The sequence below is a fragment of the Mytilus californianus genome, unplaced genomic scaffold, assembly GCF_021869535.1.
Source record: "Mytilus californianus isolate M0D057914Y unplaced genomic scaffold, xbMytCali1.0.p SCAF_8, whole genome shotgun sequence".
Lineage (NCBI taxonomy): Eukaryota > Metazoa > Mollusca > Bivalvia > Mytilida > Mytilidae > Mytilus > Mytilus californianus.
This window is the reverse complement of record NW_026262734.1, coordinates 42,908,730-42,929,192: the sequence shown is the minus strand read 5'-3', so window position 1 is coordinate 42,929,192 and position 20,463 is coordinate 42,908,730. Positions and strand designations below refer to the sequence as shown.

Sequence of the window (20,463 nt, the reverse complement as noted above, 5' to 3'; positions counted from 1 at the left end):
GTTTCCTTTTCCTGCACAACAGTGAATCAACACTCGCATTTGATATACAAATGCTAAATTTTCTCTTGTCAAAATTGTGCATTTTTGTACCCAGCATAGCCGATCATTCTTTTGTTTTGTTTTTGTGACTTGCTAGTGCCTGAAACAATTTGTTTTGTTAATTGATTCTTTTATCAACCGAAAAGGTAACGAATATTGTTATACTTTTAATATTTCGATTTCTTATATATTTTGTATAGATTATGCATGTTTGCAAAACGAAGAGCTTTCCTTAGGACGAAAATGCCCTACTATATCCAATAACTTGTAAGTATAATTTTTTAAATTGCAGTGTTAACACTGCATCAATTTTTATAAATATAATATGAATTAGTACCAGTTTATTTTGGTAACTGTTTACCATGCGGTTTCAAAACAGATAGTACAAATACTTGGAAAGCCTTTTATTTACGTTTTCATATACTAAATTTCTGTTTTACACTTTAATATCAATATCTGCAATATTGAATTTCCGCGTGTACTTCTATTGAAAGGACTATATTTAATGAAATGCTATTTTATGCGAATGAACAATTACTAATTACTTGAAAATTCGTTTTAGCAAAAAAAGTAATTTGGAAGGTAAGTCGGGGTATCGGACACAAAAACTGTTAATTCAGAAATTGTTAGCGATGTTGATAATGTTGCGAAAATTATAACGGAATAGGTTTCGCAAATTTCAAAATTCGCATTAATCATTTTGATAGCATTATTTGTATACAACATTGCCAGAAATCTCAATGATCAGTTTGGCATTTGTGTCCATTATTCAGCAAATGAAATAATAAATACACGCACAAAAACTGAATAAACAGTATTTATAGCATACCGTTGACTTAAACAGAGATTAACATATGTAGCTGGTTCATTTGTTGCAACCTTATATAATTTATATTAATTTACATGTATAAATGGGAATTAGAAAATCGAATATGGACTAATGATGCAAAGAAGCATATTCTTACTATGATTTAGTTTGATAAATCTTCATTCAGCAATACCATAAAAAATGTCCAAAACTTTATAATGAATGTATCTTAGACAATAAAATAATTTAAATACAAAAGTTTACAAATTAAATTTTATTTATAGCTGATGAACTGTGTGATTTTTTGTCTGTTATCTGTTACTTTCGGCGTCGTACCTCTCAATTCACATATGTCCATTAAATATCTGTCGTATATAATTTTACTTGAGCATTGTTCAAGATCATGATTTTCCTTACTTTTTTTTACCAATGTATGGTTGCCAGCTACTTACACATAATGCATATATCTTAATGAAATTGATGTTAATATGACGCATACTAAATTATAAACTTGTTTTTTTTTTTGACAATCGAAATAATGGAATATTCTCATTTATTTTGTCAGTTTACTTATCACCTTAAGTAGTATTAGACAACTTTGAAGTTCTTAATGCTTCTACCAATTACATTAGTTCAATAATCCAAACATCTCATCAACAATGTTTTACTCATTGCTTTCTATCAATATTATTAGAACACATGTAGACATGGTATAGTCGGGTAATAGTAATTGTTTTCTGATTTTTTTTAATGTGGCTATATTTTTTGAACGTTGCTTTGTTATCGATATTCATGAATTGGTTTGACCATATTTATATCTTTAACGTTTCGACAGTCTTTGGTTCATTAAATTGTAAACCAACAAGATCATACATCTCTTGATCCTGATAAAGTCGTATGAATATTATAACATGTACCATGGATTTACTTAGTCATATGACGTACACCTCTTTATCTTTAAGTGCTTTGAGAGCCTCATTTCGATGAAATTGTATTTGTTACATTGTATTATACATAAAAGTATGATTTCAAAGATTATTTTAGTTGAAAAATTTTATGCGTCGGAAGTGAATTATTTTGTTTCTGTTTTAAGAGTTATTATTTGCTTATCATTTTTTTGTATAGTTTCATAGCTTCATTGGTATTTTTGAGCAGTAAAACATGAAAATCATTTAAAATTAAGGAATTTATATATCTCCCTCGAGCATAGCTCTGATTGCCTTTGTGTGTTTGCCAAAACAAAAATGCTTTATGTCCTTTTCAATCCTATCAGCTCTTCGTCTATACGTCTAGCATCACCAAAGAGCTATTAATAGTCGAAACGGCATCTGGTGCAATATAATTGGTACTGTTTACGGCGCTGACCGCCAATTATCATATTATCACAATTGTTTGAAAAATGCTAGCTCTCATTCTATGTATAAATCGTTGTTATCCTTAGCTTCTCCTGTGCATTTAATGTTAAGCTGTCTAAACGCAAAATTCGATTGCAGATACTCTTGTTTAAGGCTGTCTCATTGACTATCCCAATAAACAGCATTAAGTAAGGAAGTAGGCGTTGTATAAAATCGGGTTCAACTTATCACTTTAATTCATTCCATTATTCACTCAGTTTTTGTTTTACTCTGATTTGTCTCTTCTTATTGGATATATGACATTTGAGCATCTTTAAACCATTCCGAAGTGAGGGCTTTGATAGTCAGTATTTAAAATTGTTCCGATAATGACAGTTTAAAAACGTCATAATATAGCCAGTAGATATGGACATTAACTTTTCAGAATATCAATTTATTTTAGTATATTTCTCTTTTCTTAACACTTTATTTGCTTTATTATTTATCTGTATTTAGTAAATGTCATGATTTATATTTTGCAGAACTCAATTAGACAAAGAAGTAGAAACAGTCTTTTACAAAGAGGAAAACGATTTAAAGCCAACGGGTAAATTATTTTTTTGCTGTTATTTCAAATTCTTCTGCACGTGTTTATGAAATCGACTTCTCTTTTTGAAACAATTTGCTAATTGTCTTCTTCACTAATATAGCTATTTATAACTCTCTTGAAAAAGATCACAACTTATTTAGATATTCCATTTTACAACTCATGAGTAAATATGTCCCCCCTCTGTTTTAATCGAATAAACTATTTCGTCAAATTATTTTGTCTTATAGAACTGCGTTTTCCTGTTTTTTATTAATCAAATCCCATACTTCCTTTCAATAAAATTTAAAGTTATTGCATTATGATTGTATCATAGACACACCTTTCATGTTGTCTTGTTCCAACCTGTATATAAACGGATTTCATGAACATAGGCTCATTTAGAATAAAGAAGAAGAGCGTCTAAAAGCAATACCACACAAATTCAACTGTAGTTATACCACAGTAGTTGACCTATTAAATGTGTCTGTTCTTGAGAAAAAAAATTGTCGTCCGATCTGAAAATAAAAATATACCACTTGATTCTTATTCACTTTCGTGAATTTGTTATCGAGTCTGGAATCACCTGGCGAGTTAATCACGCATACAACAGATGACGATTGAATTGTTGACGCAATCGTTACCGTTCCGTTTGGTATTCATGCGAACTCGATGGGTTTTTTTTTTGTCGTTTATCACAGTTGATATATTACAAACACATTTACGAATTCATAATATCTGTAAACTACTGTCAATTCCTACTTTTTACTAAAGATTACCTCAATTTGTGGAAATTGCTCAGCCTAAAGTTATCTGTGTAGTGTGTTGTAGACTGTTATTTGCCTTTTCGTCGTCTTTCTTTTAGAATAATTTTAATTTAACTATATTCTAAGTATCTGAGGTCGCATATATTGTTTTTTCTTATTCGTAACATGATCAGGATAAGCAGTTAATGAATTTAAACTTGAATAGTTGTACCTGTTTATGTTATAAATAAATATAGTTTACCGGACCACCCGTTCTCGACATACAAATTATTTGTTTTACGTTTGCCACCTTCCATCTGCTTTCGGTTTGGCTAAAGACAATTATATTCGAATATTGACGAATTCAATTTACGCTTATGATTGGTTGAATTTGAAGATAAAATGACTTTAAAGCAATTTGTGCCGTTAAACGAAATTTTGAAGCCAATGATGGATGTTTTAATAAATTTTTTAATTCATTTTTTTTAGATTCCGATATGACTTCATGTATAATAATTTCAAGTTTGATTGTCGTGTTTATAATATCAACAGGTGAGTATCAAACTATGTATAACCATATTATGGCATTAAGTTATATTTTACAAACACACAATTTTTATCTTTAGTTTGACATAAATTATTATGGATCGAAATGAACTTCACTAACACAAGGAGAATCTAACATCTAAGAATAACTAATGTAAATATTCAACAAAGAGCTTAAATTCTGTGCAATCATATTGTCGTACAAAAGACAATGTAATAATTGTTTTCAGGCTGAAGATATCTTGATTTTTCACTCAGATGAAAAGATTTGATCTTAACTTTATTTTCGAGGACATAATGAATAAAGTAAGAATACGTAATGCAGGCAAGAACGATGATAGCATCTGGAATCATAGTCGCCTTCGTCTACAAATAAAGAGGAAAAGATAACAGTTCAAAAATACTACATACAAACATAAAGTACGAGCAACATTCACAAAAGCAATCAAGGGTAGTAACAAGTCCGAGATTTTTCACTTGTTCGCAAAGCATATTCGTTGGGAAAATTGTAATCCATACTATCAAATATAAGTGAATTGCAAGTCTTATCTGGGAGATTATAATTCTTCAAATACTTCCGTGCTTGTATCAAATTTATTTGGAGACATGATATTAAAAAACGTACTTTCTGGTATTTCGAATTCATTCAACAAATATTAATTCATTTTAGATTCTTACATACAAAAGAAACTCTGCCTGGATTTGTCTCCTTCATTTCTGTAATTCGAATATTGGCAAACACTGTATTATCGACAGTTTCTAACAAAAAAATCAGCTAAAAATTAGATTGGATTTTTTTTTTAGAACTTTGGTTGTTATCCGAAAGAAGTCAAACTTAAAAAAAAATAAAAAAAGATTAAGAATACCTTAACAATATGTGCTTTATTTCATTTCTATTTCTTCTTACATTTTAACAATAATAACACCTTATATAAGTATGTTGGAATTTGAGTGTGTTTTCCGTTATCTAATGAATTCTTATATTATTTCATCGTCATCGGGAAATATGCACAAGGGTGTGCCTTTTTATCCTCTCTGTCGTGGTATTTGCCAAAACGTATATGCCTTCTCTAGTTTTTACCGAGACGCTTGATCTATGTGCTTTTTGTTGAATACAAATGTTTTGTAAACGTCTTCATAACAAAAGAATAATGAAATTAAATTCAATGTTTAAAACTAACAATTCCTATTGATATATATTCTGTGTAATCATAATTTGATTGATATTTGCGAATAATACCAGTTTTGAGAAGTAAGTTCCTTCGCCAAGCGGCTCAGTACATTTTACCTTTTCACGACGGCATTTTTCGCAAATACGCCTCCAGACCCAGTATATTTCTGTTCATAAGTATGTATTTGAAACAGATGTACTTCAACATTATGTTTGTCGGAACTAAATAATAGAAATTTGTTCTTTCAACAGTTAAAAGTAAAATCTTAAATATCCATTTACATTGTGACCAAAATGATAGAAACGAACTAAATAAAGTAGCTTGGCTCTTCTCTTGTTACATAAGAGGGGTTCGATATTACCTTTTCACTTCGGTTTTATTTGAAAATAAGCAATACGTAATAATATTCTTATTCAATATAGGTATTGCTATTGCAGTGGTAGATGGCCGATTTGTAATATGTGTGAAAGGTAAGATTTCCACCAACTCAAGTAAAAATAAATACACTTGATATGATTTCCTTGTATACAAGTTTTTCCTGTATAACCTTTAGAGATATATGAATTTGTTTGAATTAGGATTACCATTTTGTTCTACATTGTAAAACAATTAACATCAAAATAATAATTATCTAAGTAGATATAGGTCGCCCTTTGCGAAAACAAACTTTCATGAAAACATAAAGTGTTGAAAGAAAACAATCTAGATCCTTTCATTAAAATCGTTTCATTTTTCATTTATAATAAGAATTTTTTTATTTAGATGAAAAGAATGAAACACAGTCGGATTCGCAGTCTTACTTAGTTGGTAAGTACATTATAGTACAGTTATCGTCTGAAAATATTTCATTTACTTGTACGAATTTTAAAAGAAACACAGTAAAATCTCTGTACTATTTAAAATCTAAAATTTGATGAATTCTACAACAGACACAACTGCCGATCTGCTGCATAACATTGTTAACATCTAGGTATCCCCAGTGAATGTACGTTGAGATCTCTAATTTTGACATTTACAGTTTTATATAACAACACCCCGTGGCTACCTGGATGTTGACATTTTGCTTTTAAACTACTTCGAAAGAGTACAAATCGATGGAAAAGCTATTGTGTGACAAAATTGTTCTCAACAGTGCCAGAATCATGCTTGAGGCATAATTTACGTATGTGTTGCATTTGAATAGAAACCAAGTACGAATTTGAAATGTTTTGGGAGGTATCAATTTCTAATTTTGGATCTTTATCATTTTCTGTTGGTTTTATTTGTCGTATTTAATCATTTATATATATATATACCGTATAACTTCCGTATATTGTTATAAAGAATTTGAGATATGCACTGAAATCCCCTAGCTTTATAGTTTGGCTCGTTGTTGTTTTTCAAATAGATCGACATTGCATGAAAATTGACCACAAAGACTTAGCAGTGGCGAAAATGCAATTCCGTGTGTCATCGTTCGTGCTTAATGCGGAATTTTTTCTCAAAAAAAGTGAAATGCATCAATTGATATTTTTAGACTTAACGTTCCGTTATCATAATTGAAAACTATTAGCTTTAATTAGGTGGCTAATATGAACAAATCAGTCCCGGTTTGACTAATCAACCGTGCGTGTCCGTAGAGTATTACTATCCAAATTTTGATTTTATTTAGTTGCTCTTATAAGCAATTATTACCTGAATGGAGACACGCATAACATTGAATAATACAGCTTTCTTCAGTGATTAAATGCGATTTGTCTCCAATCGGTTGTACCATTGTTGCTGCTTATTTGGTTGATAACTGTTGTCACACTTGGAATATTCAATATGTGTATACAATCCATAGAAATAAACAATGACAATTTTGTATTTTTGCGGTTCTATATGATTTTCTCCGTGGATTATCACATAGTGTATTATTAGTCAGGTAAAAAATGAAGATAAGACGTTATTTGAAAGCCAATGATGTATAAGCAGGCCCAAAACAGTTAAAGAGCTCAATGACCAAAAAAAGGACAAATAGAAATAGCCAAATCCATCTTAGGCCAAGTTTGCCTGAGGGAGTTGAAACATTAGTAATACAAGTTTTGTCTATTTATATGATAATTTTGAGATTTGTTTTATCGTTAAGAAATTGTAAGTTAATTTCCATTTCACCAACGTTTTGCTATGTTTCTTGCTTTATTTTTTCCAATTCAATTTTTTCCTTTCCTTTTTAGTGAATAATTTGACGTCTGTTAATTAGGTTATACATGTATATAACATTACATTTTTAATTTGTTGACAAAAAGAATCATCTTAAATTGGACATAACCAGCAACATACACAAAAATTTATCCAGAAACACTAGAAGACGGGAATTGGTATAATACTATAGCCTTTTTACCACCTGCCAAATTGTCAGTGTTTCAATACTGACATAATTTATGATACATTCTGACTTAACCAGTAAATCAACTAAGGCTGCAATCCTCTTAAACAGAACCTTTTGGCTGTTTTAGATTGTGTGATATAATTGATGACAACACTATTCAAAAAAAAGAAATGCGAATAATGCCTGTCAGGAATGGCATATGTACATATCTTGAGACGACACTCAATAAAATTGAATAATTATTACACTTTTTCAGAGAAACAACATATGAAGCAACAACCAGAGAATAGTTTTGAATCAGAAAAAAGTAAGTTTGGTATAAACATTAGACATGTGTCATAGTTAAATGTTTTGGAGGCTTTAGTTTAGGAAGTTCGACCTGACAATAACGAATCACAGAATTTTAATGCATTATTGATCGTTTTAAACGAGGTTCCAAAAAGGGCCTTTTACTTAATTTTGCATGTCCGGTATTTAGATAAAAACTCTCTATATTGTCATGATATCAAAAAATTAAAACAACACGTTATTAACTTCATGCTTCCGAAGCGCTTTTCAGAATTTACTTTCATCAGGAACGCTCACAACCAAATACATGTATTTAAAGGCCAAGGATGTATAAGAATCGAAACAATTCGAGATCTATATAACAAAAAAGGACATAAAAAAAGCCAAATCGATCTAAGGTCACCTTTGCCTTAGGGAGTGGAAACCTTAGTTTCTGTATAATTTTAAAATTCATAAACGGACAATTTTAGAAAGGTTTGTTGAGCTGATGATACCCTCGGGGACTGGTAGTCTACTAGCAGAAGTATCGACATAGTGCTGTAAAAAATGAAAAAAAAACCCAACACGTTATTAATTTCATGCATCAGAAGCGCTTTTCTGGATCTACCTTTATCAGGAACGCTCACAGCCGAATGTTTGAAAGCCAAGCATGTATAAGAACCGAAACAGTTGAAGAGCTATATACCGAAATGGACCTTAAAAACAGCCAAATACATTTAAGGTCAACTTTGCTTTAAAATGTGAAAGGAGAATAAACTCCTTATTGCAAAAAAGGTAAAACGAAATGTACATTCATACACTACGACTTACTTCTACATGTTCTATGTCATGTGGTCTCTGGTGGAGAATTGTCTCATTGGCAATTATACCACATCTTTTTATTTCTATATTATATGTAGAAAACATTTTGAAATAATTAAGTATTCAATATTACCTAAAACTGTACATCTTCTCAATGGAAATCACAATATATCTGTCACATGATATCTCTTCTAAAATAAAACTTTTCGGTTAAGTTTCTCCAATATTTAATCAAATCTTCCTAATAAAGCATACTGTAAATATTTTGATAACCTCAACAACAACAAACAATGAAAACAACACGTTATAAATTTTATGCGTCCGAAGCGCTTTTCTGGATTCACCTTCATCAGGAACGCTCAAAGCCGAATATTTGAAAGCCAAGGATGTATAAGAACCAAAGATTTGAAGAGCTATATTACAAAAAGTACCTAAAAAGTCGTTTACCTGACTGGAATGACAACGAGATTACCGCCTTCCATTCCTTTCTATTTGTGGTTTTCAGATAACCAGGGATATGTTCCACTTGTGGTAACCGTAATTCTTTCCTCTTTACCTCGAATGGCGACACTGCCGAATGAAATTTATCACCGGATGTTTACTTGCATGATCAATATGACAGGTGCTACATATAGAGGAGGATCTGTTAACCCTACCGAAGCACATGAGTTTACTCCCTGTTTTTTTATGGAGTTGTGTTGCTCGTTATTTATTTTTCTGTGTAATCTTTTGTTATTGTTGTTTATCCTTTCGTCGTTTCACTTTTAAGCCACGGTGTTGTCTTGTTGGCAAATTATGACGGTATGTAAGAGTGCAAAATAGTTTGAAATAAGCAGGTCTCTGAATTTGGGTTTCCATTTTGTACTACATTGAAGTATACCCCTTTCATCAAAATAATGAAAGTAGATGCACGTCGACAGTTCAACAGCAAACACTTTGAAATAAGAACAAACACGTTTTGAAATTGTACATACTTTCGTAAAAATAGAAATTGATTTAATTTATCATATGAAAATTTATCTTCAGATGGAACGAAAGAAATACAATCGGATACACAGTCTCCTTCGGTCGGTGAGTACATCATTATACAATAATTTTCGGTAAAAGTTTTATTTACTTGTACAAACTATGAAAACATAGGGAAACCCTTAAACAAACTCCCAAAAAAAGATCTGTTGCTTTGATTTTATATCATTGAATAGAACATACATGTTGCGTTTTTAAAAACGCTCTATATATTTCTAAGAAAGATTTGAAAATAACAATTTTCTGATGTTATGAACTATTGATTGTTTTCATCATATACCAAAAATCTACATATGTTGTCATAAGCAATTTTAAATACTATCTGTATAATTTATTAATTTATGTCAGTCGAAAGGGGATACATGCAATCAATATAGTCATCAAATTTTAAATCATTCAACAACAAAAAATAACAAATCTTTCACTTTTACATTTCTCAAATTGTGTCGTTGTTTTTCAAAGACCAAATAAACATTCTACATTATTATGGTAGATTTTAAAAGTAAATAGAAATAAGAAGATGTGGTATGAGTGCCAAATGAGACAAATCTCCATCCAAGTCACAATTTGTAAAAAGTAAACAATTATAGGTCAAAGTACGGCCTTCACCTCGGAGCCTTGGCTCACACCGAACAGCAAGCTATAAAGGGCCCCAACAATGACTTTTGTTAAACAATTCAAACAGCAAAACCTAACTAATCTATATAAAAAAACCGAGAAATAATTATGAACCACATCAAGAAACGACTACCACTGAACAACAGGCTCCTGACTTATGACAGGTGCAAACAAATGCAGCGGGTTTAAACGTTTAAACAGGCGCCAACCTTCACCCTAACCTGAAACAGTATTGTAACATTACAACATAGAAAGACACATTATAAAATATCAATTGAAATGGCTTAACTCGATCAAAAAGACATATTAACAAAAACAAGTAAACATACACTAAACGAATAAATTTGATCTATAACACAATATAAATACAATATTAATAAAAAAGGGTATGTGACCAAGGCATAAATGACATGTTGCCATGTTTTAAGGCAAATCTACAATAAAATGGTTATGATATCTAATTTATTTTTTAGATGAAAAGATTGAAAGCCATTCGAATGCACAATCTCCTTCATTCGGTCAGTACATAATAATGCGATAAAGTTCTGAAATATATGAAATATTTTTAAGAGCTCCAGATTGAAAATAATAGTTCGCCAAGCTTTTTGGCTGCTAAAATGTTTCAAAATAAGAAATAAGCAAGGGAAAGTTATGACATTAGCATTGAATTTGAAAAGCGCTAAGGAGTATTTTTGTTATAATTCGTTTTTTTTTTTGGCATGTTATTGTCAACGTTTCCCCGACTTATCATTTGTGATTATTCCTTTGATACCTTCTGCGTCACTTTTGTCGAGCTTGGGACATTTATGTCGCGAAAGCAAGACATAGCGATCCTAGATTACACCGTCGGCGTCGGCGACGTCAACATTAAGGTTCAGTCATTGGTTAAGAAATTTTTAAACATCAATAACTTTGTCAAACCTCCATGGAATTTTATGAAATTTGGACAGAACCTTGTTTTGGATCAAAATAAAGTATCCGGAGCGAAATTTTAAAAATATTATTTCTTTAATTTTTCCGTATTTTACTGATAAATAGAGTTAGTTCTTTACAGTTTACATTCAGATTCAGTCTGAGGTTAAAGTTTTTCAATCATCAATAACTTACCGAACCTTCATGGAATGTTATGAAATTTGGACAGAAGCTTGTTTATGACCAAAATACAACATTCAGAGGGAATTTTTAAAATATTATTTTCATTTTCCATTTTTGTTCTGATAAATGGACTTGGTTGTTAAACAGATAACATTCGTGCTCAGTCTGAGGTTAAAATTTTTCAGTCATCAATAACTTTGTCAAACCTTTATGGAATTCTTTGAAATTTGGACAGAAGCTGGTTATAGTCGAGTGACATTAACAACACAATTTCATTTTAATGCACCCACCTAACATACGGCTAAATCATATACCATTTGAACGCATATCATCTGTACTATATTTTTTTTTCCCGGTCGTCACATATTCGTACGGTACAATTTTTGTCAAATCGCGATGAAAGGTCAAGGACGGACAATTTTTATTTTACAAGATGTCAGCATTTTTGCATATTCTGTCTTTGAAATAATAAAATTCTGTATGGAAATGTGAAAAACTTTAAGAACAAAGACTATTTGTCAATTATCAAACACACTTTGAAATATTTATGCCGTTTTTAATTAATAGCGCCTTTTTCCAGAAATTACAGTGAAAATGACAAAAATGAGTGAAAACCAAAATATTTATCTGTAATTCAATTGTAAATCACCATAAACCTAAATAACATATTTCATTTAGTGCTAAGGAAGGTTTTGGCTTCATCGTATTACTGCAACCACGCTTCTTGCTAATTACACAACCAATCATAACAACCTATACAGTTGCCCAAAATACCACCATCTGCAAAAAGATGGCTTTTTAGCTGTTTTACGTTAAAAACAAAATTTTATGTAGTCAATATTAGGTTAAAGAAACACAATTAAAAAATGCAAAAAAGTTTGAAGGCAATAATACACGCGGAATTCGTGCTTTTCGGGGAATTGAGGGAGCTAAATATGTAGTTGAGTTGCCAGCCTGTCATTTCTTGTTATTTTGTTTGTTATTTCATGATTATCACGAAAAGAAATAAAGGACTTTATATATAGACATTAAGCTAGCCCAAAAAAAACTAAATACATTGTATTCTTATTCTCTAGACACTGAAAATGTTCTTTGTGTCTGTCCAAAGAATAAAGCCCGATCAAACTACGCAATGTTCTTGTGAAAAATTTACTTGTTGCAGTTACATGCAGTTGCATGTTGCATTTGGTAAAACCTTTCGGAATTTTGGTTCCCCAATGCTCTTTAACTTCGTACTTTATTTGGTTCTTTAACTTTTTTTATCCGAGCGTTACTAATGTGTCTGTTGTAGACAAAACGCGCGTCTGGCGTACAAATTTAACCCTGGTATGTATGAGTTTATTTACAACCACTGGGTCGATGACACCCCTGGTGGTGGGTTCCTACCCTAGGGTATCACCAGCCCAGTAGTCAGCACTTCTAAGTTGACAAGAATTATCACTGATAGGGTCATATTTATAAATTAAATGGTTAAGGATTGCATTTTTGACAAATACTACGGATTTTCTACCCCCGGGAGTAGAAAACCTTAGCTGTATTTGACAAACCCTTTCGAAATGTTGGTAACTCAATGCTCTTCAACTTCCTGCTTTATTTGGGCTTTTAAACTTTTTTTATTTGAGTGTCACTGATGAGTCTTTTGTAGACGAAACGCACGTCTGGCTTACAACATTTTAAGCCAGGTATCTATGAGGATATTATTTACATTAACTCACAATCTATTTCTTCTGATTTTAAAATTCTAACAATTCGCAATAATTATTGTATTGATTTGACTTCCTAAATGGTTAAATTCTTACATGTAGAATAAATAGCTATAAAGAAAAAAAATAATGGGTATGTGTCACACCAACATTTCAACCAATCATCACCAAGAATATTTTGTAAAAGTAGGCAACCTCTGACAAAACATAGCGCTTTTCATATTGCTGCTTTTAGCTCAACTGTTGTTGACCTGGCAGCAATTTTTTGGCAATTTTCACACATTATTTTCATACTAAAAAAGAACGAAGTTAATTCTATTGCGTTATTTTCTAATCACAAATATCACGTAAATACATTGGTTGCCAAAATTGGTTGATTTGAAGTATTGTCTTTTCCTAAACTAAATTATAAAAACAAAAACCTAAAACTTTATCCAAACAATAACATGAATAAGTAAAATCATTTTTTTTACATCTCAAAGCTTTGCATGCTTTAATCTGTTCGTTTGGTTTTATAATGGTGCGAAGATCTCATAACTGCAATAAGACTAATTGTTTGATATTATTTGACAATAAAATAAAACATACAAAACGGTATGTTTAAATGCGAGATAAAAAAGGGTTAAAAATGAGATAACTTACAACCAGCACTGTAATGGTGAATTTGAGTTGCTTGCTATTTAACTCTATTTGAATGTGTTTATCATGAATAAACTCCCTTCCTGTTCAATATCCAAATGTGCACTTTAAAACTTTGAACTTCACTAAAATTTACCAAGCAATCTAAGAGAAGTATTGCTCATTACAAAGTTTTCTAGGCTAATTGATGGACATATGAATGAAACGAACAAAACACAAATGAGCGTAGAGACAAGATGATTCCTACATTTCGGATAAACACACATGTGACACCATGGACAAAGCGAAAAAAATAGGACAGACAAACCACAGTTCTCACAACACTACAACGAAATGTACGAACAATACCTTAAACCAGTGGTGATTGAAGTTAGTCAGAAAGGGTAATCATTCTTCCACAATATACATTTTCAGTCATAATTGATAAAACAAGTAATATACTAAATTAGTATGTAATAATGTGCTAACATAAATAATAGCCGGATTTGTGATTGTAAAGCGTGTGGTGCAAATAGTATTTATTCGAATATTAAACGAGAATAAACTTCTTAATATGTCTTCGAAAAAAAAACATATTTCTATTATAAATACCTTGTATATTCCTTACTCACATTTATTACCCCTTTGTTTAGATATGGTAAATCATTTTCTCCTGATATTGTCAACAATCGATGTGTTATCTAAACAATGAAAGGCAAAATTATCAATAAATGCAGATGGTGGTTTTAAGGGCAATCGCAAAATCTTCATATGAAGGCTGGTTCCTGACCAATCTTATATTAATTGCAGTTTAAAATGACGAAAAAAGCTTCATTCATCTATAAACGATAAATTTATTTTATTTTGACATATAATTATTGATACATAAAGAAATACTTTGCTGTTAGCGCAATTTTATCATTTTTGAAGGATTTTTAAAAAAAAAGCATTTTCTGTAACTATTGCGCAATTAACATTTTAATGTGCACCTGATTTAGAATTCAGTTATTCTGTTCTATTATGTTTATATGATTTTTAGAAAAAAAAAATATCATACAAGATTTATAAAATTTTATGAATTTTTGGGAGAAGCCTTTTATGGTGTAGAGATAATGCCTTAAGCAAACTTTTCAAAATATGTTTTTTTCATCTTCAGTATTATTTTGATCGATAGACTTAGTTTTTTACAGTTAACATTTACAGACAGTCTGGGATTAAGTTTTTTTTTTCATGCTAAATTTGTTAACCCTGCGTTGATTGTTTGAAACCGGAACCAAAACTAATCTTTAAGATCATGAAATAGCATCTATAGAATAAGTTTGAATTTTGTTTGATTTTGTATTTAACTGATAAATGGACTCACTTTTTAAGTCAATATTATACTTTTGCACAGCTGACAGCAGCAATCGTAGGCGAGACACAGGGTTCCATGGAACCCATTACGAATTTTTGTATGTTTCCAGGCATGTTCATAAGATGTGGTACTCTTAAGAAGTCTTGATTAATTGATCAATTGTTGTTTGCTCACGTCCAGTGGCAAATATTTCATAAATATTCAGTTTAGAAAATACAAATGATCTAATAAATAGGTATGTAAAGTGGTTTTACTAGGATGCAGGAACGAAAACTTGATAAGACTGGCATCTTTGATGATTTGTCTTGGGGTCTGGTACACGAAACGTTGACATTTTTGGATAATTCGCCTTTTAACGGGCCAGTGCAGACCACTGAAAGACTTTGTTTAATGTGTTTTTCAACTTCCAAGTTAGAATGACACGCTCCCTAAACTAAAAGTCTGATTAACCGTCTCATTTTGAGCGGCTGTGGATGTACATGCGTAACATCTACTTTGCCAAAGTGCAACAGGTTACTCTCGGTACGGAAGATATGTTTTAAAGTCAACTTTATGCCTATCTACATCGTCCCTATAACCCTTTTAGTTCGAATGTTGTGTCGTACACTTGCAAAGTAATATATGAATACATGGTCACATATATAAAAAAGGAAGATCCCGTAAAATTTTTGAAGTCATCACCTTAAAGGTAAAAGTCTTAATTTCTGCAATTATACCGAAATTTGTCCAAAAAGGTTGTTTCTGGATGCTACTCAAATACTTTATATCAGATTGCAACCTGACATGGATATGTGGTCACATATAAGATAAGATGATTACAGCTTTATAATTGATTTTGAGGTCACCTTGTCTAAAGTCAAAGTCATACTTTCTGTGAGTACACCGCACTTTGTGCAAAAAAATGCCTTTCGATAGCATATTCATATGCTACATATGGCGTAGCAACTGGGATATATCGTCACATTTAATGACAGTAAGATTGCACTGATTTTGAAGTCATTATGTCTGAGGTCAAGGTCAAAGAAACAAAACTAAGATTGAAATTCGGTAAGTAAGTAAGGATGTATCAACATTACTTGGATATGGGATCACATTTAATTATAGTCCCTATTGATTTTTGAGTCAATTGATCTAAGTTCACCGTCATACTTGCTAAAACATTTTGGCATAAGACAATATAACATCATAAAATCATTATGTAGAAGGAGTGAAAGGTATATGAACTTCTTACTAACGGTATTTAATTATTGAAATAAAGCTAACTAATAGTACTTGATTTATCAAACATAATAAACTAGCAGGGAAAGTTGACCTTCGAAAATTCGACTATTCATTTTAGGTCCCTTTTGGTCATATAGCGCTAACTTGGCTACGTGCTTTTACATTTCTGGCTTTCAAATGTTTAGGTTTGAGTGTTCCTAGTAAAGGTTAGAGTAAAAAAAGCGCTTTGGACGCGCGAAAATTATAAAGTTTTGTTTTAAAATTGATTGACTTTATATTTGGTAATTAAGCTGATATTTATAATCCGATTCAAAATTGCTAGACCTATATCTTAGAAACGACTCAATTTACTGTATATATTTTGGATTACTTCCGCACATTGTGTACATCAACATTGAACTCTATCAAAACTTTACGTTCGTAAGATGAATTTTTTTTGTCTTTTAATTTTCATGTAGCAATATTCTTGCATTGCCAGTGTGTGGACGTTTTGTCTCTAAATTACTAGAACAGATCTCGGTTTCGAAGATTGTTTACCTTGATATCATTTTACTACACGCAAGGAATATTTTATTCGAAAGATTCTTTACGGTAGAGTTGACGTTATCACTTTTAACGGACTTTATCATGACTTGATTTGAACGCTACCGAATGTTTAATCTTCAGATGAATATAGATATTTTCCGTATTTATGGCTTCAGATATGACATGAGGTCCTCGTTCACCAAAAGTTAGGAAACATTGGTCGTAGATAGTATTGGCTGTCCTTCGTAGGTCTTCTTGGTCTTTATGCTACAAAGCATTGACACATGTAAAACAGAAACTGTTCATCCTTTCTCGGGTATGCTAGTACTGTTATCTGATTTTCTGCGACTAATGATGTATTTTTCCCTTTAAGGATCTTATCGAGTAGCGAGATGACACGAAGCGATAGGTGAATAGTATTTTATAAACTTTTTCATTCCTTTTCTATTTGTCATAATTTTTGAGTTTTTGTTTTAGATCAATATTACCGACAAACTTCACAAGGTAGTGTTAAAGAATCTACACAAAAGAGTAAGTGAACAATTACGTATCTTTCTAAAGTCGATAAGACTTTTAACTGATAAACATTAAATATAATAACATGAAAATGATTTACACATCGAATATATGACATTTTTGTCAAATTTTAATTTTTGTTCTTTCATTGCAATATTGTAATATAAGTGTCGTATATACGAAAAGGTAAACTATGAAAATACATTGTACCGATGAAAGACAATCTGGTCTGTTTTTTGTAAAATATATAACATATTCTATAAATGTTTATACAGACTACAACATTTTGCTAGACTTTTCATATTTCATACATCCAAACATACTGCTAGTCAAACAGTTTACAAATTTTTTCAATTAATATTAATATGTCGTTTGTTTTAGAATTTATGAAGACGAGTTTAGAAGTCTGGGAAAAGATGGATGGGTTTTACTTTGAGACAAGCATGTTTCCATTGGTGATGGATGCCTTGGAAACTTCGAATTGTGTAACTTTAATTGGAGCGTCAGGGGAAGGGAAAACTGTCAGTGCAATACATGCAGCCCTTCAATACAGACAAAAATCTCCTTCATTTGAAGTTTTAGAAATTTTCAATCCAAATGAACTTATTAAATCAATTGATGTGGATAAACAACAGTTTTTTCTCGTCAATGATCCACTGGGTAAGCAGTGTTTGAACGAAAGTTCTCTAGGTGACTGGGTTCAAATGTCTAAAAGACTTAAAGACGTTCTAGCTGGTGGACATATAAAAATAGTATCCACCATTAGAAAACCTTTATTCAAGAAAAATGAAATCCGGATAAAGGAAACTATTTTTAGAGAATATATTATTGATTTTTCATCAGAAATGAATCGTCTTTCAATAAAAGATAAGAACGGCATCTTAGCAAAATCTATCAAACATACTGGAAAACACTTAGACTGTAAGATAAAGAACAAAATGACAACTGATACGTATCATCCCGGATTCCCACTTTTTTGCCACCTCATATGCTCAAATCCACATCGCTATAGACATGATACAGTCGATCCTTGTTCTGTTCTCATAGAAGAGTTAAAAGAGTTTTTGACTGTGGAAAGTTTCCATTATTGCTGTATTGTGTTAGCCTTTATGCATGACAACGTATTTGATATTAATGATTTAACTGCTTGCGAAGATATCGAGTTCTCAGGATCTGATATTACAGACACAAAAAAAATCCTTAGCATTATAAAATCGTGTCAGATCAAAACGGACGACAAGGATTGTTTTGAAAAATTGAAGAGCGGATTCGAAGCTCTTTCAGGTGCTTACTTCATCAACAATAATCCAGTTTATAAAATTTTACACGATAGCATCACTAGCGCAGTGGCATACACTTATGGAATGGCTAATATTGTGAAGATTCTTAAATATAGTGGTTCATCAATCATAAGAGAATATGTCCGAACTAAGCAATCGAAAAAGGATGACGATAACATGATTATTGAAATAATCGTAAGTTCTAAATTTCAAAGAATGCTAGCAAATAGGTTTATTCAAGACATTGAATTGGGAGATTCTGCAAACGTTTTCTTAAATCCTTCTTTTATTGACGAAGAATTTCAGAGCATGTTTCTTAAAGAATTGATGTCAATGGACAAATCTAAAATGCTTAAAATAATGTCAACGACTTCCCATGAAGTAAGTCAACAGCTTAAAGATATCAGAGAATATACAAAATTTGCCTTAGATGTCGCAATTTTATCAGCAGCACCAGTTCATTGGTTGTGTAGACTAGGACTTTGCGAAATACTAAAAGCAGTTCTTTCGAAAACTGAGGATAAACTGAAATTTTTAAATGAATTAAAAGTTCACACAACACCTTTGCACTTTGCAGCAGGATATGGTAAGATAGACGTCGTTAGATATCTAATATCGATAGATGTTGATATCAATGTGAAATCACAACTACAAATGTTAGAAAATCCTAAAATAGGAGAGTACTTCTCCGGGTTTCCACCACTATTATATGCAGCAAGACAAAACCATCCAGATGTGGTTGAATATATGCTGCAACATGGGGCGAACCCAAATTTAGTCAGAGACCACGGTGGTTCACCAATGCTACTTGCCGCTGATAGAGGTCATACTGAAGTAATCAAACATCTCTTGAAATACCATGGTGACCCAAACCTCTATTGTGATCACGGAACTACACCAATAATACTTGCAGCACAGGGTGGTCATTTGGAGAGTCTAACTGCTTTGATAGACGGGAAAGCCGATTTAAACTGGCAAAGATTTGAAAGTGAAGGAAAAATTTCAGCTCTTTTGGCCGCTGCAAAAAATGGACATATGAAATGTGTTGAAGTTTTGATCAACCGTGGTGCCGATATAGAATTAAGTGATGTAAATGGATCATCACCCTTACTGCTTGCCATTCAAAACCACCATTTTGATACAGCTAGAGCTTTATTCAAACTAGGGGCTAGCATTAATGCTGTAAATAATAGTGAGGAATCTCCATTACAATTCGCTAAATTATCAAAACTAGACTTTAACGAAGATGCATGATAATAAATCTCAATCTGTTATCATAACATACTTTTCAAAATATACTGATCAAAGAGTTGGAGCTTCGTTATTTTGCCTCTGATTTCGTTGATGTTTACATTGACAACGGCACGTACGCCCTTAGTTTCTAACGATAATTTTCTATCTCTAGCGAGTAGCATGATATGAAAAAATATTACAAAAATCTTCTACATCATAAGTAGTCAATTGTGATTAGAATATGTCATGCTCTTCTTTGTAGTAATTCTGGATAAGTTGTAAATGAATTAAGACTGACCGATACAGATCTATATCTTGAGATTAATTAACTTTGTTACACTTGTATAAAGAAAATAACGACTTGCTAGTTGAGATGATTTACTTTTCCTATGATTCTTAGATATGCAACAAAAGCGTTACGTTACATTACAAAATTGTGTGCGAAAGTCCGAGAAACACGAAGTTCCACGTTACCTTACGTTCACTAAAGCCTGTTGTCTTATATTCACGAAAACCTTAAAGAGATTATAACTTTCAAAGTCACCTACAAGACATAAGCATGATCGATATCAGAAACGAAAAGTAATATACTAGGTTTATT

At 31.6% G+C, this 20,463-nt stretch overlaps 1 protein-coding gene across 2 annotated transcripts in view; it reads left to right on the top strand.

Annotated features, from left to right (window-relative positions):
- LOC127712327 (uncharacterized) overlaps positions 1-20,229 on the top strand; it is a 33,889-nt gene extending 13,660 nt beyond the window's left edge. For both annotated transcript variants that reach the window (XM_052218695.1, XM_052218696.1), the window contains exons 5-14: positions 240-306; positions 2,724-2,788; positions 4,003-4,065; positions 5,654-5,701; positions 5,994-6,038; positions 7,841-7,891; positions 9,700-9,744; positions 10,791-10,835; positions 17,311-17,364; positions 17,731-20,229. In XM_052218695.1, coding sequence (XP_052074655.1) covers positions 240-306; positions 2,724-2,788; positions 4,003-4,065; positions 5,654-5,701; positions 5,994-6,038; positions 7,841-7,891; positions 9,700-9,744; positions 10,791-10,835; positions 17,311-17,364; positions 17,731-19,883 — 2,636 coding nt within the window. In that variant the 3' untranslated portion in view covers positions 19,884-20,229. The remainder of the gene's footprint in view (positions 1-239; positions 307-2,723; positions 2,789-4,002; positions 4,066-5,653; positions 5,702-5,993; positions 6,039-7,840; positions 7,892-9,699; positions 9,745-10,790; positions 10,836-17,310; positions 17,365-17,730) is intronic.
- Positions 20,230-20,463: the final 234 nt, after the last annotated feature.